Source organism: Oncorhynchus keta, unplaced genomic scaffold (assembly GCF_023373465.1).
Source record: "Oncorhynchus keta strain PuntledgeMale-10-30-2019 unplaced genomic scaffold, Oket_V2 Un_contig_2377_pilon_pilon, whole genome shotgun sequence".
Classification (NCBI taxonomy): domain Eukaryota; kingdom Metazoa; phylum Chordata; class Actinopteri; order Salmoniformes; family Salmonidae; genus Oncorhynchus; species Oncorhynchus keta.
Window position 1 is genome coordinate 59,787 of NW_026283570.1, and position 20,522 is coordinate 80,308.

A 20,522-nucleotide genomic window follows, 5' to 3' on the forward strand; every position below is an offset into this window, starting at 1 on the left:
GTCATAGTAGTATGATAGGTGTGGTTTTACAGGGTCAGTCATAGTAGTATGATAGGTGTTGTTTTACAGGGTCAGTCATAGTAGTATGATAGGTGTTGTTTTACAGGGTCAGTCATAGTAGTATGATAGGTGTTGTTTTACAGGGTCAGTCATAGTAGTATGATAGGTGTTGTTTTACAGGGTCAGTCATAGTAGTATGATAGGTGTTGTTTTACAGGGTCAGTCATAGTAGTATGATAGGTGTTGTTTTACAGGGTCAGTCATAGTAGTGTGATAGGTGCAGTGAAATGTGTTGTTTTACAGGGTCAGTCATAGTAGTATGATAGGTGTTGTTTTACAGGGTCAGTCATAGTAGTATGATAGGTGTTGTTTTACAGGGTCAGTCATAGTAGTATGATAGGTGTTGTTTTACAGGGTCAGTCATAGTAGTATGATAGGTGTTGTTTTACAGGGTCAGTCATAGTAGTATGATAGGTGTTGTTTTACAGGGTCAGTCATAGTAGTATGATAGGTGTTGTTTTACAGGGTCAGCCAAAGTAGTATGATAGGTGTTGTTTTACAGGGTCAGTCATAGTAGTGTGATAGGTGTTGTTTTACAGGGTCAGTCATAGTAGTATGATAGGTGTTGTTTTACAGGGTCAGCCAAAGTAGTATGATAGGTGTTGTTTTACAGGGTCAGTCATAGTAGTGTGATAGGTGTTGTTTTACAGGGTCAGTCATAGTAGTATGATAGGTGTTGCTTTACAGGGTCAGTCATAGTAGTGTGATAGGTGTTGTTTTACAGGGTCAGTCATAGTAGTGTGATAGGTGTTGTTTTACAGGGTCAGTCATAGTAGTATGATAGGTGTTGTTTTACAGGGTCAGTCATAGTAGTATGATAGGTGTTGTTATACAGGGTCAGTCATAGTAGTATGATAGGTGTTGTTTTACAGGGTCAGTCATAGTAGTATGATAGGTGTTGTTGTACAGGGTCAGTCATAGTAGTGTGATAGGTGTGGTTTTACAGGGTCAGTCATAGTAGTGTGATAGGTGTTGTTTTACAGGGTCAGTCATAGTAGTATGATAGGTGTTGTTTTACAGGGTCAGTCATAGTAGTGTGATAGGTGTGGTTTTACAGGGTCAGTCATAGTAGTGTGATAGGTGTTGTTTTACAGGGTCAGTCATAGTAGTGTGATAGGTGTTGTTTTACAGGGTCAGTCATAGTAGTATGATAGGTGTTGTTGTACAGGGTCAGTCATAGTAGTATGATAGGTGTTGTTTTACAGGGTCAGTCATAGTAGTGTGATAGGTGTTGTTTTACAGGGTCAGTCATAGTAGTATGATAGGTGTTGTTTTACAGGGTCAGTCATAGTAGTATGATAGGTGTTGTTGTACAGGGTCAGTCATAGTAGTATGATAGGTGTTGTTTTATAGGGTCAGTCATAGTAGTATGATAGGTGTTGTTTTACAGGGTCAGTCATAGTAGTGTGATAGGTGCAGTGAAATGTGTTGTTTTACAGGGTCAGTCATAGTAGTGTGATAGGTGTTGTTTTACAGGGTCAGTCATAGTAGTGTGATAGGTGTTGTTTTACAGGGTCAGTCATAGTAGTATGATAGGTGTTGTTTTACAGGGTCAGTCATAGTAGTATGATGGGTGTTGTTTTACAGGGTCATAGTAGTATGATAGGTGTTGTTTTACAGGGTCAGTCATAGTAGTATGATAGGTGTTGTTTTACAGGGTCAGTCATAGTAGTATGATAGGTGTTGTTTTACAGGGTCAGTCATAGTAGTATGATAGGTGTTGTTTTACAGGGTCAGTCATAGTAGTATGATAGGTGTTGTTTTACAGGGTCAGCCAAAGTAGTATGATAGGTGTTGTTTTACAGGGTCATAGTAGTATGATAGGTGTTGTTTTACAGGGTCAGTCATGGTAGTATGATAGGTGTTGTTTTACAGGGTCAGTCATAGTAGTATGATAGGTGTTGTTTTACAGGGTCAGTCATAGTAGTATGATAGGTGTTGTTTTACAGGGTCAGTCATAGTAGTATGATAGGTGTTGTTTTACAGGGTCAGTCATAGTAGTATGATAGGTGCAGTGTAATGTGTGGTTTTACAGGGTCAGCCAAAGTAGGACGGCACAAATTAGGATTAAGTGCCTTGTTCAAGGGCACAGACAGGTTATTCCAACCAGCAACCTTTTGGTTCTTAGCCCAAAGCTCTATCCACTATGGCCCCACTAGGCTACCTGCTGATTGGTTCTTAGCCCAAAGCTCTAACCACTATGGCCCCACTAGGCTACCTGCTGATTGGTTCTTAGCCCAAAGCTCTAACCACTATGGCCCCACTAGGCTACCTGCTGATTGGTTCTTAGCCCAAAGCTCTAACCACTATGGCCCCACTAGGCTACCTGCTGATTGGTTCTTAGCCCAAAGCTCTAACTACTATGGCCCCACTAGGCTACCTGCTGATTGGTTCTTAGCCCAAAGCTCTAACCACTATGGCCCCACTAGGCTACCTGCTGATTGGTTCTTAGCCCAAAGCTCTAACTACTATGGCCCCACTAGGCTACCTGCTGATTGGTTCTTAGCCCAAAGCTCTAACCACTATGGCCCCACTAGGCTACCTGCTGATTGGTTCTTAGCCCAAAGCTCTAACCACTATGGCCCCACTAGGCTACCTGCTGATTGGTTCTTAGCCCAAAGCTCTAACCACTATGGCCCCACTAGGCTACCTGCTGATTGGTTCTTAGCCCAAAGCTCTAACCACTATGGCCCCACTAGGCTACCTGCTGATTGGTTCTTAGCCCAAAGCTCTAACCACTATGGCCCCACTAGGCTACCTGCTGATTGGTTCTTAGCCCAAAGCTCTAACCACTATGGCCCCACTAGGCTACCTGCTGATTGGTTCTTAGCCCAAAGCTCTAACCACTATGGCCCCACTAGGCTACCTGCTGATTGTTGTTGAACCAAAAGCTCCCCTTACCTTTGAGTTGGTCAGGATTGGCAAGGCGGTCTCCTGCTGCTGTCTGGCTGTTCTGCAGGTGGGCATCTATCACCTCTGACAAAGACATGGAGATTCTGTTACTAACATAGTACGACCAGGCTCATACCACTACATACCACTGGTTCTCAGAGCAGGTACGTGAGCAGCTGCCTTATTTAAAACCCACTGTGATTCAGAGCAGGTACGTGAGGAGCTGCCTTATTTAAAACCCATTGTGACTCAGAGCAGGTACATGAGGAGCTGCCTTGTTTAAAACCCACTGTGACTCAGAGCAGGTACATGAGGAGCTGCCTTGTTTAAAACCCACTGTGACTCAGAGCAGGTACATGAGGAGCTGCCTTGTTTAAAACCCACTGACTCAGAGCAGGTACATGAGGAGCTGCCTTGTTTAAAACCCACTGGTTCTCAGAGCAGGTACATGAGGAGCTGCCTTGTTAAAAACCCACTGTGACTCAGAGCAGGTACATGAGGAGCTGCCTTGTTTAAAACCCACTGACTCAGAGCTGGTACATGAGGAGCTGCCTTGTTTAAAACCCACTGGTTCTCAGAGCAGGTACATGAGGAGCTGCCTTGTTAAAAACCCACTGGTTCTCAGAGCAGGTACATGAGGAGCTGCCTTGTTTAAAACCAATGCATGGTACTACTAGATGCAAAATTCCTTCTCAGATCATTTTGAGGAGAGAGGTGTCAATATTAAAAACACATTTGCTATTACAACTGACATTCCCCCACTATGGTGTGGAAACAAAGGATTCTCAGAGCTGATTGAAGATCAGCTTGGCCACCCTGTGGTTAAATGTCACTATCATTCACCAAGAGAATCTGTGTTCCAGGATCAAGTCAGTCATGGTAATGGACAGCGCCTCTGTTTAGCTACAGAATTATTCCGTTTGTGGGAAATTAGACGTTCGATAGACACAATTCGTTTATAATCCACATATGAAAATCAGAACTTGCATACAGATCATTAGAAATGTTAGGATAAATTGTAAATTGGCACTCCACACAAAAAAGGTTGCCAACCCCTGCCTTAGAGACACACGTAACTTACCATCAAAGTTAGCCAGCCTGTGCAACGACGAACCCACTGCTTCTTTCAACTGCTTCACAGCTGCAGTGGGAGAAAAAAAAAAAAATAAACGATCAACATCATGACATCTGACATGTCTAGACATGATATCTCTGATATCTTCTGAGGAGCAGTATCTGATATCTCTATGATATCTCTATGATATCTTCTGAGGATGAGTATCTGATATCTCTATGATATCTTCTGAGGATCAGTATCTGATATCTCTATGATATCTCTATGATATCTCCTGAGGATGAGTATCTGATATCTCTATGATATCTCTATGATATCTTCTGAGGATCAGTATCTGATATCTCTATGATATCTCCTGAGGATGAGTATCTGATATCTCTATGATATCTTCTGAGGATCAGTATCTGATATCTCTATGATATCTCTATGATATCTCTATGATATCTTCTGAGGATGAGTATCTGATATCTCTATGATATCTTCTGAGGATCAGTATCTGATATCTCTATGATATCTCTATGATATCTCTATGATATCTTCTGAGGATCAGTATCTGATATCTCTATGATATCTCTATGATATCTTCTGAGGAGCAGTATCTGACATGTCTAGACATGATATCTCTATGATATCTTCTGAGGATCAGTATCTGATATCTCTATGATATCTCTATGATATCTTCTGAGGATCAGTATCTGATATCTCTATGATATCTTCTGAGGATCAGTATCTGACATGTCTAGACATGATATCTCTATGATATCTTCTGAGGATCAGTATCTGATATCTCTATGATCTCTCTACACTGGTTCTATCATCACGGTATTTGGTATTTTATTATGGATCCTCAGTAGCTGTTGCCATAGCAGCAGCTACTCTTCCTGGGGTTTATTATGGATCCCCATTAGCTGTTGCGATAGCAGCAGCTACTCTTCCTGGGTTCCACACAGAACATGAAACATGATATAATACAGAACATAAATAGACAAGAACAGCTCCAGGACAGAACTACATCAATTAAAAATAAATAGTCTTTAAAAAAGGCACACATAGCCTACATATCAATATATACACAAACTATGTGGGTAAAATAGGGGAGAGGCGTTGTGACGAGATGTGATGCTTTATCTGTTGTGTTAAACCAGGTTTGCTGTTAATCTGAGCAATATGAGATGGAAGGAAGTTCCATGCAATAATGGCTAAATATAATACTGTACGCTTTCTTGAATTTATTCTGGATTTGGGGACTGTGAAAAGACCCCTGGTGGCTTGTCTGGTGGGGTGAGTGTGTGTGTGTCAGAGCTGTGTGTAAGTTGACTATGCAAACAATTTAGGATTTTCAACACAATGTTTTCAGAACCCTATATTAATATACAGTACACCGGTCTAGACCAGCAGAACCCTATATTAATATACAGTACCCCTGTCTAGACCAGCAGAACCCTATATTAGTATACAGTACCCCAGTCTAGACCAGCAGAACCCTATATTAATATACAGTACCCCGGTCTAGACCAGCAGAACCCTATATTAGTATACAGTACCCCGGTCTAGACCAGCAGAACCCTATATTAATATACAGTAACCTGGTCTAGACCAGCAGAACCCTATATTAGTATACAGTACCCCAGTCTAGACCAGCAGAACCCTATATTAATATACAGTACACCGGTCTAGACCAGCAGAACCCTATATTAATATACAGTACCCCTGTCTAGACCAGCAGAACCCTATATTAGTATACAGTACCCCAGTCTAGACCAGCAGAACCCTATATTAATATACAGTACCCCGGTCTAGACCAGCAGAACCCTATATTAGTATACAGTACCCCAGTCTAGACCAGCAGAACCCTATATTAATATACAGTACCCCGGTCTAGACCAGCAGAACCCTATATTAGTATACAGTACCCCAGTCTAGACCAGCAGAACCCTATATTAATATACAGTAACCTGGTCTAGACCAGCAGAACCCTATATTAGTATAGTTTCCTCCTCTTCTTAGACCAGCAGAACCCTATATTAATATACAGTACCGGCGTCTAGATTTTCAGCAGAACCCTATATTAATATACAGTACCATGGTCAAGACCAGCAGAAACAAGAAATGTAGTATACAAAACGGTCTAGACCAGCAGAACCCAGAGACCCTATATTAATATACAAGTACCCCATTAGAACCCTATATTAGTATACAGTTCTCAATCAGAGACAACTAATGACACCTGCCTCTGATTGCAGAACCTATAATAGTATGCGGAACCCAAAACCTAGTATACAGTACATAGACTAGACCAACTCAGAACCCTATATTAGTATACAGTAAACACAAAACACAGAAAATAAATATACAGTACCCCAGCAGAACCCTATATTAGTATACAGTACCCTGGTCTAGACCAGCAGAACCCTATATTAATATACAGTACCCCGGTCTAGACGAGCAGAACCCTAAATTAGTATACAGTACCCCAGCAGAACCCTATATTAATATACAGTACCCCGGTCTAGACCAGCAGAACCCTATATTAATATACAGTACCCCAGTCTCGACCAGCAGAACCCTATATTAATATACAGTACCCCAGTCTAGAACAGCAGAACCCTAAATTAGTATACAGTACCCTAGCAGAACCCTATATTAGTATACAGTAACCCAGTCTAGACCAGCAGAACTCTATAACAATATACAGTACCCCAGCAGAACCCTATATTAATATACAGTACCTCGGTCTAGACGAGCAGAACCCTACATTAATATACAGTACACCAGCAGAACCCTATATTAGTATACAGTACCCCGGTCTAGACCAGCAGAACCCTATATTAATATACAGTACCCCAGCAGAACCCTATATTAGTATACAGTAACGTGGTCTAGACCAGCAGAACCCTATATTAGTATACAGTACCCCGGTCTAGACCAGCAGAACCCTATATTAGTATACAGTACCCCGGTCTAGACCAGCAGAACCCTATTAAAACATCCTAAGACCGCCAGCCCACCCAGACCGCCAGAACCCTAGATTAATAGCCCACCAAGACCCCAGCCCACCCAGACAGAACCCTATATTAGCCCATATACAGTAGCCCACCAAGACCAGCCAGCCTAAACCCAGACCGCCAGCCCACCCAGACCGCCAGCCCACCAAGACCCTAGCACACCCAGATTAGCCAGTAACCCAGTCTAGCCCACCCAGAACTCTATAGCCCACAATATACAGTACCCCAGCAGAACCCCACTTAATATACCGCCAGCCCACCCAGTCCGCCAGCACCCAGACCGCCACTTACCCAGACCAGCAGAACCCAGACCGTATACCCAGACCCAGCCCACCCAGACCAGCCAGCCCACCCAGATTAATATACAGTACCCCACTCACCCAGACCGCTATATTAGTATACAGCCCACCCAGACCTCCAGCCCACCCAGACCAGCCAGCCCACCCAGACCGCCATACCCCAGACCTCCCAGGTCCAGACCAGCAGAACCCTATTAAACCACCAGACCCACTCACCCAGACCGCCACCTCCCAGACCAGACCCCCACCGCCCACCCAGACCGCCACTACCCACCCAGACCGCCAGCCCACCCAGACCTCCACTCACCCAGACCGCCCCACCCAGACCGCCACTCACCCAGACCCCACCCAGACCGCCCGCCCCAGCCCACCCAGACCGCCAAGACCCAGACCCAGCCCACCAAGACCGCCAGCCCACCCAGACCGCCAGCCCACCCAGACCGCCAGCCCACCCAGACCGCCAGCCCACCCAGACCGCCACTCACCCAGACCGCCAGCCCACCCAGACCGCCAGCCCACCCAGACCGCCACAGACCCAGACCGCCAGCCAACCCAGACCGCCACTCACCCAGACCGCCAGCCCACCCAGACCAGCCCAGCCCACCCAGACCGCCAGCCCACCCAGACCGCCACTCACCCAGACCGCCAGCCCACCCAGACCTCCAGCCCACCCAGACCGCCAGCCCACCCAGACCGCCACTCACCCAGACCGCCAGCCCACCCAGACCCCACTCACCCAGACCGCCACTCACCCAGACCGCCACTCTCCCCAGACCTCCACTCACCCCACCCCCAGACCGCCACTCACCCAGACCGCCACTCACCCAGACCGCCACTCACCCAGACCGCCAGCCCACCCAGACCTCCACTCACCCAGACCGCCAGCTCTCCCAGACCGCCAGCTCACCCAGACCGCCAGAGACCGCCCTCCCCCAGACCCCCAGCCCAGACCCCCAGACCGCCACTCACCCAGACCCCCAGACCGCCACTCACCCAGACCGCCACTCACCCAGACCGCCACTCACCCAGACCGCCAGCCCACCCAGACCTCCACTCACCCAGACCCCCAGACCGCCACTCACCCAGACCGGCACTCACCCAGACCCCCAGACCGCCAGCCCACCCAGACCGCCAGCCCACCCAGACCGCCAGCCCACCCAGACCGCCAGCCAACCCAGACCGCCACTCACCCAGACCGCCAGCCCACCCAGACCGCCAGCCCACCCAGACCGCCAACCCACCCAGACCGCCACTCACCCAGACCCCCAGACCGCCAGCCCACCCAGACCGCCACTCACCCAGACCGCCAGCCCACCCAGACCGCCACTCACCCAGACCGCCAGCCCACCCAGACCTCCACTGACCCAGACCCCAGCCCACCCAGACCGCCACTCACCCAGACCGCCACTCACCCAGACCGCCACTCACCCAGACCGCCAGCCCACCCAGACCGCCACTCACCCAGACCGCCACTCACCCAGACCGCCAGCCCACCCAGACCGCCACCCACCCAGACCGCCACCACCCAGACCTCCACCCACCCAGACCTCCACTCACCCAGACCGCCGGCCCACCCAGACCGCCAGCCCACCCAGACCTCCACTCACCCAGACCGCCACTCACCCAGACCGCCCACTCACCCAGACCGCCACTCACCCAGACCGCCACTCACCCAGACCGCCACCCACCCAGACCGCCACTCACCCAGACCGCCACTCACCCAGACCGCCAGCCCACCCAGACCGCCACTCACCCAGACCGCCAGCCCACCCAGAGACCGCCACTCACCCAGACCGCCACTCACCCAGACCGCCAGCCCACCCAGACCGCCACTCACCCAGACCGCCAGCCCACCCAGACCGCCAGCCCACCCAGACCTTCACCCACCGCCAGCCCACCCAGACCGCCAGCCCACCCAGACCGCCACCCACCCAGACCGCCAGCCCACCCAGACCGCCACTCACCCAGACCGCCCTCACCCAGACCGCCACTCACCCAGACCCCCAGCCCACCCAGACCGCCACTCACCCAGACCGCCAGCCTCACCCAGACCGCCAGCCCACCCAGACCTCCACTCACCCAGACCGCCACTCACCCAGACCGCCAGCCCACCCAGACCGCCACCACCCAGACCGCCAGCCCACCCAGACCGCCAGCTCACCCAGACCGCCAGCCCACCCAGACCGCCACTCACCCAGACCGCCAGCCCACCCCAGCCCACCCAGACCGCCACCCACCCAGACCGCCGCCCACCCAGACCGCCAGCCCACCCAGACCTCCACCCACCCAGACCGCTCCACTCACCCAGACTCACCCAGACCGCCACTCACCCAGACCGCCACTCACCCAGACCGCCACCCACCCAGACCGCCACTCACCCAGACCGCCAGCCCACCCAGACCGCCCAGCCCAGCCCACCCAGACCGCCAGCCCACCCAGACCGCCACTCACCCAGACCGCCAGCCCACCCACCGCCACCACCCAGACCGCCAGCCCACCCAGACCGCCAGCCCACCCAGACCGCCAGCCCACCCAGACCGCCACTCACCCAGACCGCCACTCACCCAGACCGCCAGCCCACCCAGACCTCCAGCCCACCCAGACCGCCAGCCTCACCCAGACCGCCACTCACCCAGACCGCCAGCCCACCCAGACCGCCAGCCCACCCAGACCGCCAGCCCACCCAGACCGCCACTCACCCAGACCGCCACTCACCCAGACCGCCAGCCCACCCAGACCGCCAGCCCACCCAGACCGCCAGCCCACCCAGACCGCCAGCCCACCCAGACCGCCACTCACCCAGACCGCCAGCCCACCCAGACCGCCACTCACCCAGACCGCCAGCCCACCCAGACCGCCACTCACCCAGCCCGCCACTCACCCAGACCGCCAGCCCACCCAGACCGCCAGCTCACCCAGACCGCCACTCACCCAGACCGCCACTCACCCAGACCGCCAGCCCACCCAGACCGCCACTCACCCAGACCGCCACCCACCCAGACCGCCAGCCCACCCAGACCGCCAGCCCACCCAGACCGCCCCACCCAGACCGCCACTCACCCAGACCGCCACTCACCCAGACCGCCAGCCCACCCAGACCGCCACTCACCCAGACCGCCAGCCCACCCAGACCGCCACCCACCCAGACCGCCAGCCCACCCAGACCGCCAGCCCACCCAGACCGCCACTCACCCAGACCGCCACTCACCCAGACCGCCAGCCCACCCAGACCGCCAGCCCACCCAGACCGCCAGCCCACCCAGACCGCCACCACCCAGACCGCCAGCCCACCCAGACCGCCAGCCCACCCAGACCGCCACCCCCACCCAGACCGCCCACCCAGACCGCCAGCCCACCCAGACCGCCAGCCCACCCAGACCGCCACTCACCCAGCCCACCCAGACCGCCAGCCCACCCAGACCGCCAGCCCCACCCACCGCCCCACCCAGACCGCAGCCTCACCCAGACCGCCAGCCCACCCAGACCGCCACCCAGACCGCCAGCCCACCCAGACCGCCAGCCCACCCAGACCGCCACTCACCCAGACCGCCCCCACCCAGACCGCCAGCCCACCCAGACCGCCAGCCCACCCAGACCGCCAGCCCACCCAGACCGCCACCACCCAGACCGCCAGCCCACCCAGACCGCCACTCACCCAGACCGCCAGCCCACCCAGACCGCCAGCCCACCCAGACCGCCAGCCCACCCAGACCGCCACCACCCAGACCGCCACCCACCCACCCAGACCGCCAGCCCACCCAGACCGCCACTCACCCAGACCGCCAGCCCACCCAGACCGCCAGCCCACCCAGACCGCCACTCACCCAGACCCACTCACCCAGACCGCCACCCACCCAGACCGCCACTCACCCAGACCGCCAGCCCACCCAGACCGCCACTCACCCAGACCGCCACCCACCCAGACCGCCACCCACCCAGACCGCCACTCACCCAGACCGCCACTCACCCAGACCGCCAGCCCACCCAGACCGCCAGCCCACCCAGACCGCCACCGCCTCACCCAGACCGCCAGCCCACCCAGACCGCCCACCCAGCCCACCCAGACCGCCAGCCCACCCAGACCGCCACTCACCCAGCCCCCAGACCGCCAGCCCACCCAGACCGCCAGCCCACCCAGACCGCCACTCACCCAGACCGCCAGCCCACCCAGACCGCCACTCACCCAGACCGCCAGCCCACCCAGACCGCCAGCCCACCCAGACCAGCCCACCCAGACCGCCACCCACCCAGACCAGCCACCCACCCAGACCGCCAGCCCACCCAGACCGCCAGCCCACCCAGACCGCCAGCCCACCCAGACCGCCAGCCCACCCAGCCCACCCAGACCGCCAGCCCACCCAGACCGCCAGCCCACCCAGACCGCCAGCCCACCCAGACCGCCAGCCCACCCAGACCGCCAGCCCACCCAGACCGCCAGCCCAGACCGCCAGCCCACCCAGACCGCCTCACCCAGACCGCCAGCCCACCCAGACCGCCAGCCCACCCAGACCGCCAGCCCACCCAGACCGCCTCACCCAGACCGCCCAGCCCACCCAGACCGCCAGCCCAACCAGACCGCCAGCCCACCCAGACCGCCAGCCCACCCAGACCAGCCCACTCAGACCCCAGCCCAACCAGACCGCCAGCCCACCCAGACCGCCAGCCCAACCAGACCCCAGCCCACCCAGACCGCCAGCCCACCCAGACCGCCACTCACCCAGACCGCCAGCCCACCCAGACCGCCAGCCCACCCAGACCGCCAGCCCACCCAGACCGCCAGCCCACCCAGACCGCCAGCCCACCCAGACCGCCAGCCCACCCAGACCGCCAGCCCACCCAGACCGCCCCACCCACCCAGCCCACCCAGACCGCCAGCCCACCCAGACCGCCAGCCCACCCAGACCGCCCTCACCCAGACCGCCAGCCCACCCAGACCGCCAGCCCACCCAGACCGCCAGAGCCCACCCAGACCGCCAGCCCACCCAGACCGCCACTCACCTAAACTGTTGTTGTCCTTGATGCTTTTCTCCTGCAGCTGTTCTAAACCAACTGGAAACAACAACAATAGATTAGAGAGGATGTGGAGTGACTCGCCAATCCTAGATGACCCGTTTCCCCTGCTGGGGTTCGGGAAAACTCTTCCCTCCACAGAGACATCTCAGGGGTAGAGTCATAAATGGAGAGGAGATGGAACGATAACCTACGCAGCATAGGGCTGCAGTACCAGTATGTGTGTGTGTGTTACATTACCTTGCAGGGCAGTGAGGCGTTCGTTAGAGAAGTCGTTATCAGCCTGTAAGGCCTCAAAGCGGGCCTGTAGAGCCTGTTCCTTCTCCTCCATCTCATCAATACAAAGCTGCAGTTCCTTCTTCTCCATCTGACCCCTCTGAGTCAACTCCTCCTGACGACCCTCTGCCAGCTACACAGGGACACATACACACACACAAACACACACACACACACAGTATTATGCTATGGGTACTTTTGGTTGGGATGGTCACTAAATAGCAATATCACTCATCTCTGCCACACCAAGTCAAGGCTTATTCCACATCCCCAAACCCTGGCACTTTTCTCAAGGAATCCTTACTCCATTTCCTGGATCCCATCTCCTCGCCTCTTTCTCAAAACCAATTGGAGAAGATCATAGGTTAAGGACCCTATTGGAGGTGGTCACAGAGGGGAGGGACCCTGTATCTTATTGGAGGTGGTCACAGAGGGGAGGGACCCTGTACCTTATTGGAGGTGGTCACAGAGGGGAGGGACCCTGTACCACTGGAGGTGGTCACAGAGGGGAGGGACCCTGTACCTTACTGGAGGTGGTCACAGAGGGGAGGGACCCTGTACCTTACTGGAGGTGGTCACAGAGGGGAGGGACCCTGTACCTTACTGGAGGTGGTCACAGAGGGGAGGGACCCTGTACCTTACTGGAGGTGGTCACAGAGGGGAGGGACCCTGTACCTTATTGGAGGTGGTCACAGAGGGGAGGGACCCTGTACCTTATTGGAGGTGGTCACAGAGGGGAGGGACCCTGTACCTTATTGGAGGTGGTCACAGAGGGGAGGGACCCTGTACCTTATTGGAGGTGGTCACAGAGGGGAGGGACCCTGTACCTTACTGGAGGTGGTCACAGAGGGGAGGGACCCTGTACCTTACTGGAGGTGGTCACAGAGGGGAGGGACCCTGTACCTTATTGGAGGTGGTCACAGAGGGGAGGGACCCTGTACCTTATTGGAGGTGGTCACAGAGGGGAGGGACCCTGTACCTTATTGGAGGTGATCACAGAGGGGAGGGACCCTGTACCTTACTGGAGGTGGTCACAGAGGGGAGGGACCCTGTATCTTATTGGAGGTGGTCACAGAGGGGAGGGACCCTGTACCTTATTGGAGGTGGTCACAGAGGGGAGGGACCCTGTACCTTACTGGAGGTGGTCACAGAGGGGAGGGACCCTGTACCTTATTGGAGGTGGTCACAGAGGGGAGGGACCCTGTACCTTACTGGAGGTGGTCACAGAGGGGAGGGACCCTGTACCTTATTGGAGGTGGTCACAGAGGGGAGGGACCCTGTACCTTATTGGAGGTGGTCACAGAGGGGAGGGACCCTGTATCTTATTGGAGGTGGTCACAGAGGGGAGGGACCCTGTACCTTATTGGAGGTGGTCACAGAGTCAGGGAGGGACCCTGTACCTTATTGGAGGTGGTCACAGAGGGGAGGGACCCTGTACCTTACTGGAGGTGGTCACAGAGGGGAGGGACCCTGTACCTTATTGGAGGTGGTCACAGAGGGGAGGGACCCTGTACCTTACTGGAGGTGGTCACAGAGGGGAGGGACCCTGTACCTTATTGGAGGTGGTCACAGAGGGGAGGGACCCTGTACCTTATTGGAGGTGGTCACAGAGGGGAGGGACCCTGTATCTTATTGGAGGTGGTCACAGAGGGGAGGGACCCTGTACCTTATTGGAGGTGGTCACAGAGGGGAGGGACCCTGTACCTTACTGGAGGTGGTCACAGAGGGGAGGGACCCTGTACCTTATTGGAGGTGGTCACAGAGGGGAGGGACCCTGTACCTTATTGGAGGTGGTCACAGAGGGGAGGGACCCTGTATCTTATTGGAGGTGGTCACAGAGGGAGGGACCCTGTACCTTATTGGAGGTGGTCACAGAGGGGAGGGACCCTGTACTTATTGGAGGTGGTCACAGAGGGGAGGGACCCTGTACCTTATTGGAGGTGGTCACAGAGGGGAGGGACCCTGTATCTTATTGGAGGTGGTCACAGAGGGGAGGGACCCTGTATCTTATTGGAGATTGTCACAGGGGAGGGACCCTGTATCTTATTGGAGGTTGTCACAGAGGGAGGGACCCTGTACCTTATTGGAGGTGGTCACAGAGGGAGGGACCCTGTACCTTATTGGAGGTGGTCACAGAGGGGTGACCCTGTACCTTATTGGAGGTGGTCACAGAGGGGAGGGACCCTGTACCTTATTGGATGTGATCACCGAGGGGAGGGACCCTGTACCTTATTGGAGGTGGTCACAGAGGGGAGGGACCCTGTACCTTATTGGAGGTGGTCACAGAGGGGATGGACCCTGTACCTTATTGGAGGTGGTCAAAGAGGGGAGGGACCCTGTACCTTATTGGAGGTGGTCACAGAGGGGAGGGACCCTGTACCTTATTGGAGGTGATCACAGAGGGGAGTGACCCTGTACCTTATTGGAGGTGGTCACAGAGGGGAGGGACCCTGTACCTTATTGGAGGTGGTCACAGAGGGGAGTGACCCTGTATCTTATTGGAGGTGGTCACAGAGGGGAGGGACCCTGTACCTTATTGGAGGTGATCACAGAGGGGAGGGACCCTGTACCTTCTCCAGTACAGGTGAGAAGGAGGCGAGGAGATAGGAAGCGAGGAATAAAGCTAATTGAGATAGAGTCCTCTAACCATCACCTTTATCTTGTCAGTGAGGTCCTTGATCTCGTTGACAGCGCCGTTGTATTTATTAGCCAGTTCTCTGAGCTCTTCATGGTTCCTCTCATTCATCTCCTTCAGGTGGGAACACTCATCCTCCGTGTGACTGAGGCTTCGCTAAAAGGGAAAAAAGGAGACCCATCATCAATATGGAACTCGACCCAGAATCATGTATTTAACCCCTCCACCCAGCCTACAGTCAGCCAGGACAAGTTGAATCATGTATTTAACCCCTCCACCCAGCCTACAGTCAGCCAGGACAAGTTGAATCATGTATTTAACCCTCCACCCAGCCTACAGTCAGCCAGGACAAGCTGAATCATGTATTTTACCATGTCTAATAGACAAATGTTTTAAAATGTTTAGGAACGTTGTGCTGTACTGAACAGGCCCCAGCCAGGTATGAAGGTCTGTCTCACCTCGACCTCTGACAGCTTCCTGACCACCTCGACCTAGTCTCAAATCGAACCCTATCTAGCTGATTTTGGAACATGGCTGTGGGCACAGCCAAACAATGGATGCAATGGATTCGACCTCTGCTTTACTTCCTTACTGCAGGGCCAGTGGCAAACTTGCCAGAGTCAATTATTAGAAAGAGTCCATTTCTAGACTATAAAAGGTCAAATATACAAGTCTAAGTGTAATTTTATAATAACTGAATTGAAGTTGGCTTGAAAATGTTTTGAGTTTATGCCGCGACCGTTAGTGGTAGATGGTGGCATTCTGTCTCTGCACCACACTATCACAAGGGGGAGTTAGAACGCTGATCTATCGGTAGTCTAAACTGTGGAACAAATTATCTGTCTGAGAATCTCTCTTCTGGCACTAGAGTCCTGCATCAGGCAACAATAACAAAAAGTGTCGGTGGTCCTGGAATTAAGACAGAGCAAATCAGGGTAAATAAAAAATGGGGGAATGTCACTTGACATGTGGATTGACGATTTTTGAAAAACAGGCACAGTGTGCTTTTGGTTTCTCTCCCACTAAAAACAGAAAGAAATCATTTTAAATAACAAACTGTCTGTATTTACCAGAGTGAAAGAGTGGTAGCCCCTCTATATAAAGTGAGTTTCTGACACACGCAGTCCTTCTTTGCTGATGTACAGAAGAAACTGAATGAAAGAGTCCAGCGACTCCCTCACTGAATGAGAGTCCAGCGACTCCCTCACTGAATGAAAGAGTCCAGCGACTCCCTCACTGAATGAAAGAGTCCAGCGACTCCCTCACTGAATGAAAGAGTCCAGCGACTCCCTCACTCCCTCACTGAATGAAAGAGTCCAGCGACTCCTCACTGAATGAAAGAGTCCAGCGACTCCCTCACTGAATGAAAGAGTCCAGCGACTCCCTCACTGAATGAAAGAGTCCAGCGACTCCTCACTGAATGAGAGAGTCCAGCGACTCCCTCACTGAATGAAAGAGTCCAGCGACTCCCTCACTGAATGAAAGAGTCCAGCGACTCCCTCACTGAATGAAAGAGTCCAGCGACTCCCTCACTGAATGAAAGAGTCCAGCGACTCCCTCACTGAATGAGAGAGTCCAGCGACTCCCTCACTGAATGAAAGAGTCCAGCGACTCCCTCACTGAATGAAAGAGTCCAGCGACTCCCTCACTGAATGAGAGAGTCCAGCGACTCCCTCACTGAATGAAAGAGTCCAGCGACTCCCTCACTGAATGAAAGAGTCCAGCGACTCCCTCACTGAATGAAAGAGTCCAGCGACTCCCTCACTGAATGAAAGAGTCCAGCGACTCCCTCACTGAATGAAAGAGTCCAGCGACTCCCTCACTGAATGAAAGAGTCCAGCGACTCCCTCACTGAATGAAAGAGTCCAGCGACTCCCTCACTGAATGAAAGAGTCCAGCGACTCCCTCACTGAATGAAAGAGTCCAGCGACTCCCTCACTGAATGAAAGAGTCCAGCGACTCCCTCACTGAATGAAAGAGTCCAGCGACTCCCTCACTGAATGAAAGAGTCCAGCGACTCCCTCACTGAATGAGAGTCCAGCGACTCCCTCACTGAATGAGAGTCCAGCGACTCCCTCACTGAATGAAAGAGTCCAGCGACTCCCTCACTGAATGAAAGAGTCCAGCGACTCCCTCACTGAATGAAAGAGTCCAGCGACTCCCTCACTGAATGAAAGAGTCCAGCGACTCCCTCACTGAATGAAAGAGTCCAGCGACTCCCTCACTGAATGAAAGAGTCCAGCGACTCCCTCACTGAATGAAAGAGTCCAGCGACTCCCTCACTGAATGAAAGAGTCCAGCGACTCCCTCACTGAATGAAAGAGTCCAGCGACTCCCTCACTGAATGAAAGAGTCCAGCGACTCCCTCACTGAATGAAAGAGTCCAGCGACTCCCTCACTGAATGAAAGAGTCCAGCGACTCCCTCACTGAATGAGAGAGTCCAGCGACTCCCTCACTGAATGAAAGAGTCCAGCGACTCCCTCACTGAATGAAAGAGTCCAGCGACTCCCTCACTGAATGAAAGAGTCCAGCGACTCCCTCACTGAATGAAAGAGTCCAGCGACTCCCTCACTGAATGAAAGAGTCCAGCGACTCCCTCACTGAATGAAAGAGTCCAGCGACTCCCTCACTGAATGAAAGAGTCCAGCGACTCCCTCACTGAATGAGAGAGTCCAGCGACTCCCTCACTGAATGAAAGAGTCCAGCGACTCCCCTCACTGAATGAAAGAGTCCAGCGACTCCCTCACTGAATGAAAGAGTCCAGCGACTCCCTCACTGAATGAAAGAGTCCAGCGACTCCCTCACTGAATGAAAGAGTCCAGCGACTCCCTCACTGAATGAAAGAGTCCAGCGACTCCCTCACTGAATGAAAGAGTCCAGCGACTCCCTCACTGAATGAAAGAGTCCAGCGACTCCCTCACTGAATGAAAGAGTCCAGCGACTCCCTCACTGAATGAAAGAGTCCAGCGACTCCCTCACTGAATGAAAGAGTCCAGCGACTCCCTCACTGAATGAGAGTCCAGCGACTCCTCACTGAATGAGAGTCCAGCGACTCCTCACTGAATGAAAGAGTCCAGCGACTCCCTCACTGAATGAAAGAGTCCAGCGACTCCCTCACTGAATGAAAGAGTCCAGCGACTCCCTCACTGAATGAAAGAGTCCAGCGACTCCCTCACTGAATGAAAGAGTCCAGCGACTCCCTCACTGAATGAAAGAGTCCAGCGACTCCCTCACTGAATGAAAGAGTCCAGCGACTCCCTCACTGAATGAAAGAGTCCAGCGACTCCCTCACTGAATGAAAGAGTCCAGCGACTCCCTCACTGAATGAAAGAGTCCAGCGACTCCCTCACTGAATGAAAGAGTCCAGCGACTCCCTCACTGAATGAAAGAGTCCAGCGACTCCCTCACTGAATGAAAGAGTCCAGCGACTCCCTCACTGAATGAAAGAGTCCAGCGACTCCCTCACTGAATGAAAGAGTCCAGCGACTCCCTCATTCTTTGGATCAAAATAATTAAGTACCAACATTCTTTCTGATAGTCTTGAATAAAGACATGTTTTGATCAAGTCAAGCTGCTCGTGTGGGTGTGAAGTGACTTATTTATGACATTATGGTTACAATGAAGAATGTAAACAAAATAGATGTGCATCAGATGTGTGTTGCGAGCTTCATTTCCTCTTTTTTTGTACTCTTTTTATCTCCAGCATCCCCCTGCCTCAGGGCCTCAAACGGCACCATTTTGTTTCTCTCTGTCGTCCACACGCACTTTAAACATTTGGATAATAAAGCATTTAAAGGCTGACATTGGTTGATTTTAATAGTTCTGGACAGCCAAATGTCTAACTCCACCCATACCTTTGATTTTTTTAACATTCCCAGAAGGCAGATTATTATAACCTACTGCAGGCCTAACACCTATGTGTTTAACCTTCTGAATTAACGATTGTACTGAAGATAGAAGCCGCCTCTTAATGAGTTCAGAGAGCCGATCTGTTATCCAACCATTATTCTTATTAACCCTGCATTATTATTATATAAACTCCCCTTAGATATTCTCTGTAGGGTTTTACATTTCTAAATCAATATCACAGACCAGATTTGCCCCCTGGATATTTAGAATCGTCCTATCCTCAAAATGTGGGACATTTTATTGATCTGCCAGTATTTTCATATAGAATCCGCCCCTGTGCTGCCATCCTGTTAGAAGGTAACAAGTTATTTTATTACAATGGTTAAATTGGATTTTCATTGTGTTCAATGGTGTTATTTGCCCCCTAGTGGCGCTTTCTGGTACTTAGAAAGTCAACGCAAACGGAAGTTCAGAATTTGTTTTGCACGCATAGAAGCAGCTACAAACAACGCTACGGTGCAGGTCTTTCAATGTAGTTATTTCTTGTCACGCTTCAGCCTTGGAAAAATATTTGTTTGTAAGTTCGATTCAAGCATTTAGCTAATGATGATAATCTTGTTATTGATAGAGTTTCTTACATATCAATGTTGGTTGCATTTACTCACAAATTGCAATGCCTTTTGTGTATGTCGTTAGCTGTATTACTTTGCTCATGCGTCATGCAAACGAATTGTAAAATATACAATACTGTAGTTTTGTTACTGTTTTTAGTGTAATATGCTTTGTTATTCTACATAGATGGTTATACATTATTAGAGTAATGAAAGGAGCAATCACCATATGGTTAACAATTAGCTATATGGTTTGGCATCATGCCAGATGCATGGTACCTTAGCGCGTGCTTTGTATTTATGCAACTTCAAATGTTTAATGTACAGCTACAGTATGTCGGTGTGAATTGAACACTAAAGTATATTATTTTCTGTATTTTGCAGTTTCACAACATAAACGTTTCAATATATTCATTCAAGAAAAGTCACGCCTTGGGAGTTTTATTGAAGACTTAGTTGTTAGCTATCTGTCTAGTTTTGCATGGGAACGCAACTCAAGGGCAGAATAGCCCCTCTTAATGAGTTCCGAGAGCCGCGTCATACCAATTATTAATGGATTATCTACCATGGCAACCACTTGTTAGGAAACATTTTTAAATGATGTGTGTCATTTCTTTTTTTATCGAATACAATAATATATTTGTACCACTAGATGCTGTGTTTTTATTTACAGAAGTGATGACAGCTCGAGGCATTTTGTTTTTCACTAGCGTAGCAGGCTGTGAATTCTGCACAAAAAACGTTTGCACGATGAGCTATTAGCAGGACAATAGACTCTTCAACCTTTACAAGAGGATAGATAGTGTAAT

The 20,522-nt window shown here is 52.2% G+C and overlaps 1 protein-coding gene across 1 annotated transcript in view; it reads right to left on the minus strand.

The window, feature by feature from the left end:
• LOC127921833 (sarcolemmal membrane-associated protein-like) overlaps window positions 1-15,407 on the minus strand; it is a 43,559-nt gene extending 28,152 nt beyond the window's left edge. Inside the window, exons 1-5 of the mRNA XM_052505425.1 lie at window positions 15,271-15,407; window positions 12,582-12,750; window positions 12,330-12,380; window positions 4,034-4,093; window positions 2,962-3,036 (exon numbers count right to left, since the gene is read on the minus strand). Of these exons, the coding sequence (XP_052361385.1) occupies window positions 2,962-3,036; window positions 4,034-4,093; window positions 12,330-12,380; window positions 12,582-12,750; window positions 15,271-15,363 (448 nt within the window). The 5' untranslated portion in view covers window positions 15,364-15,407. The remainder of the gene's footprint in view (window positions 1-2,961; window positions 3,037-4,033; window positions 4,094-12,329; window positions 12,381-12,581; window positions 12,751-15,270) is intronic.
• Between the last annotated feature and the right edge of the window lie 5,115 nt (window positions 15,408-20,522).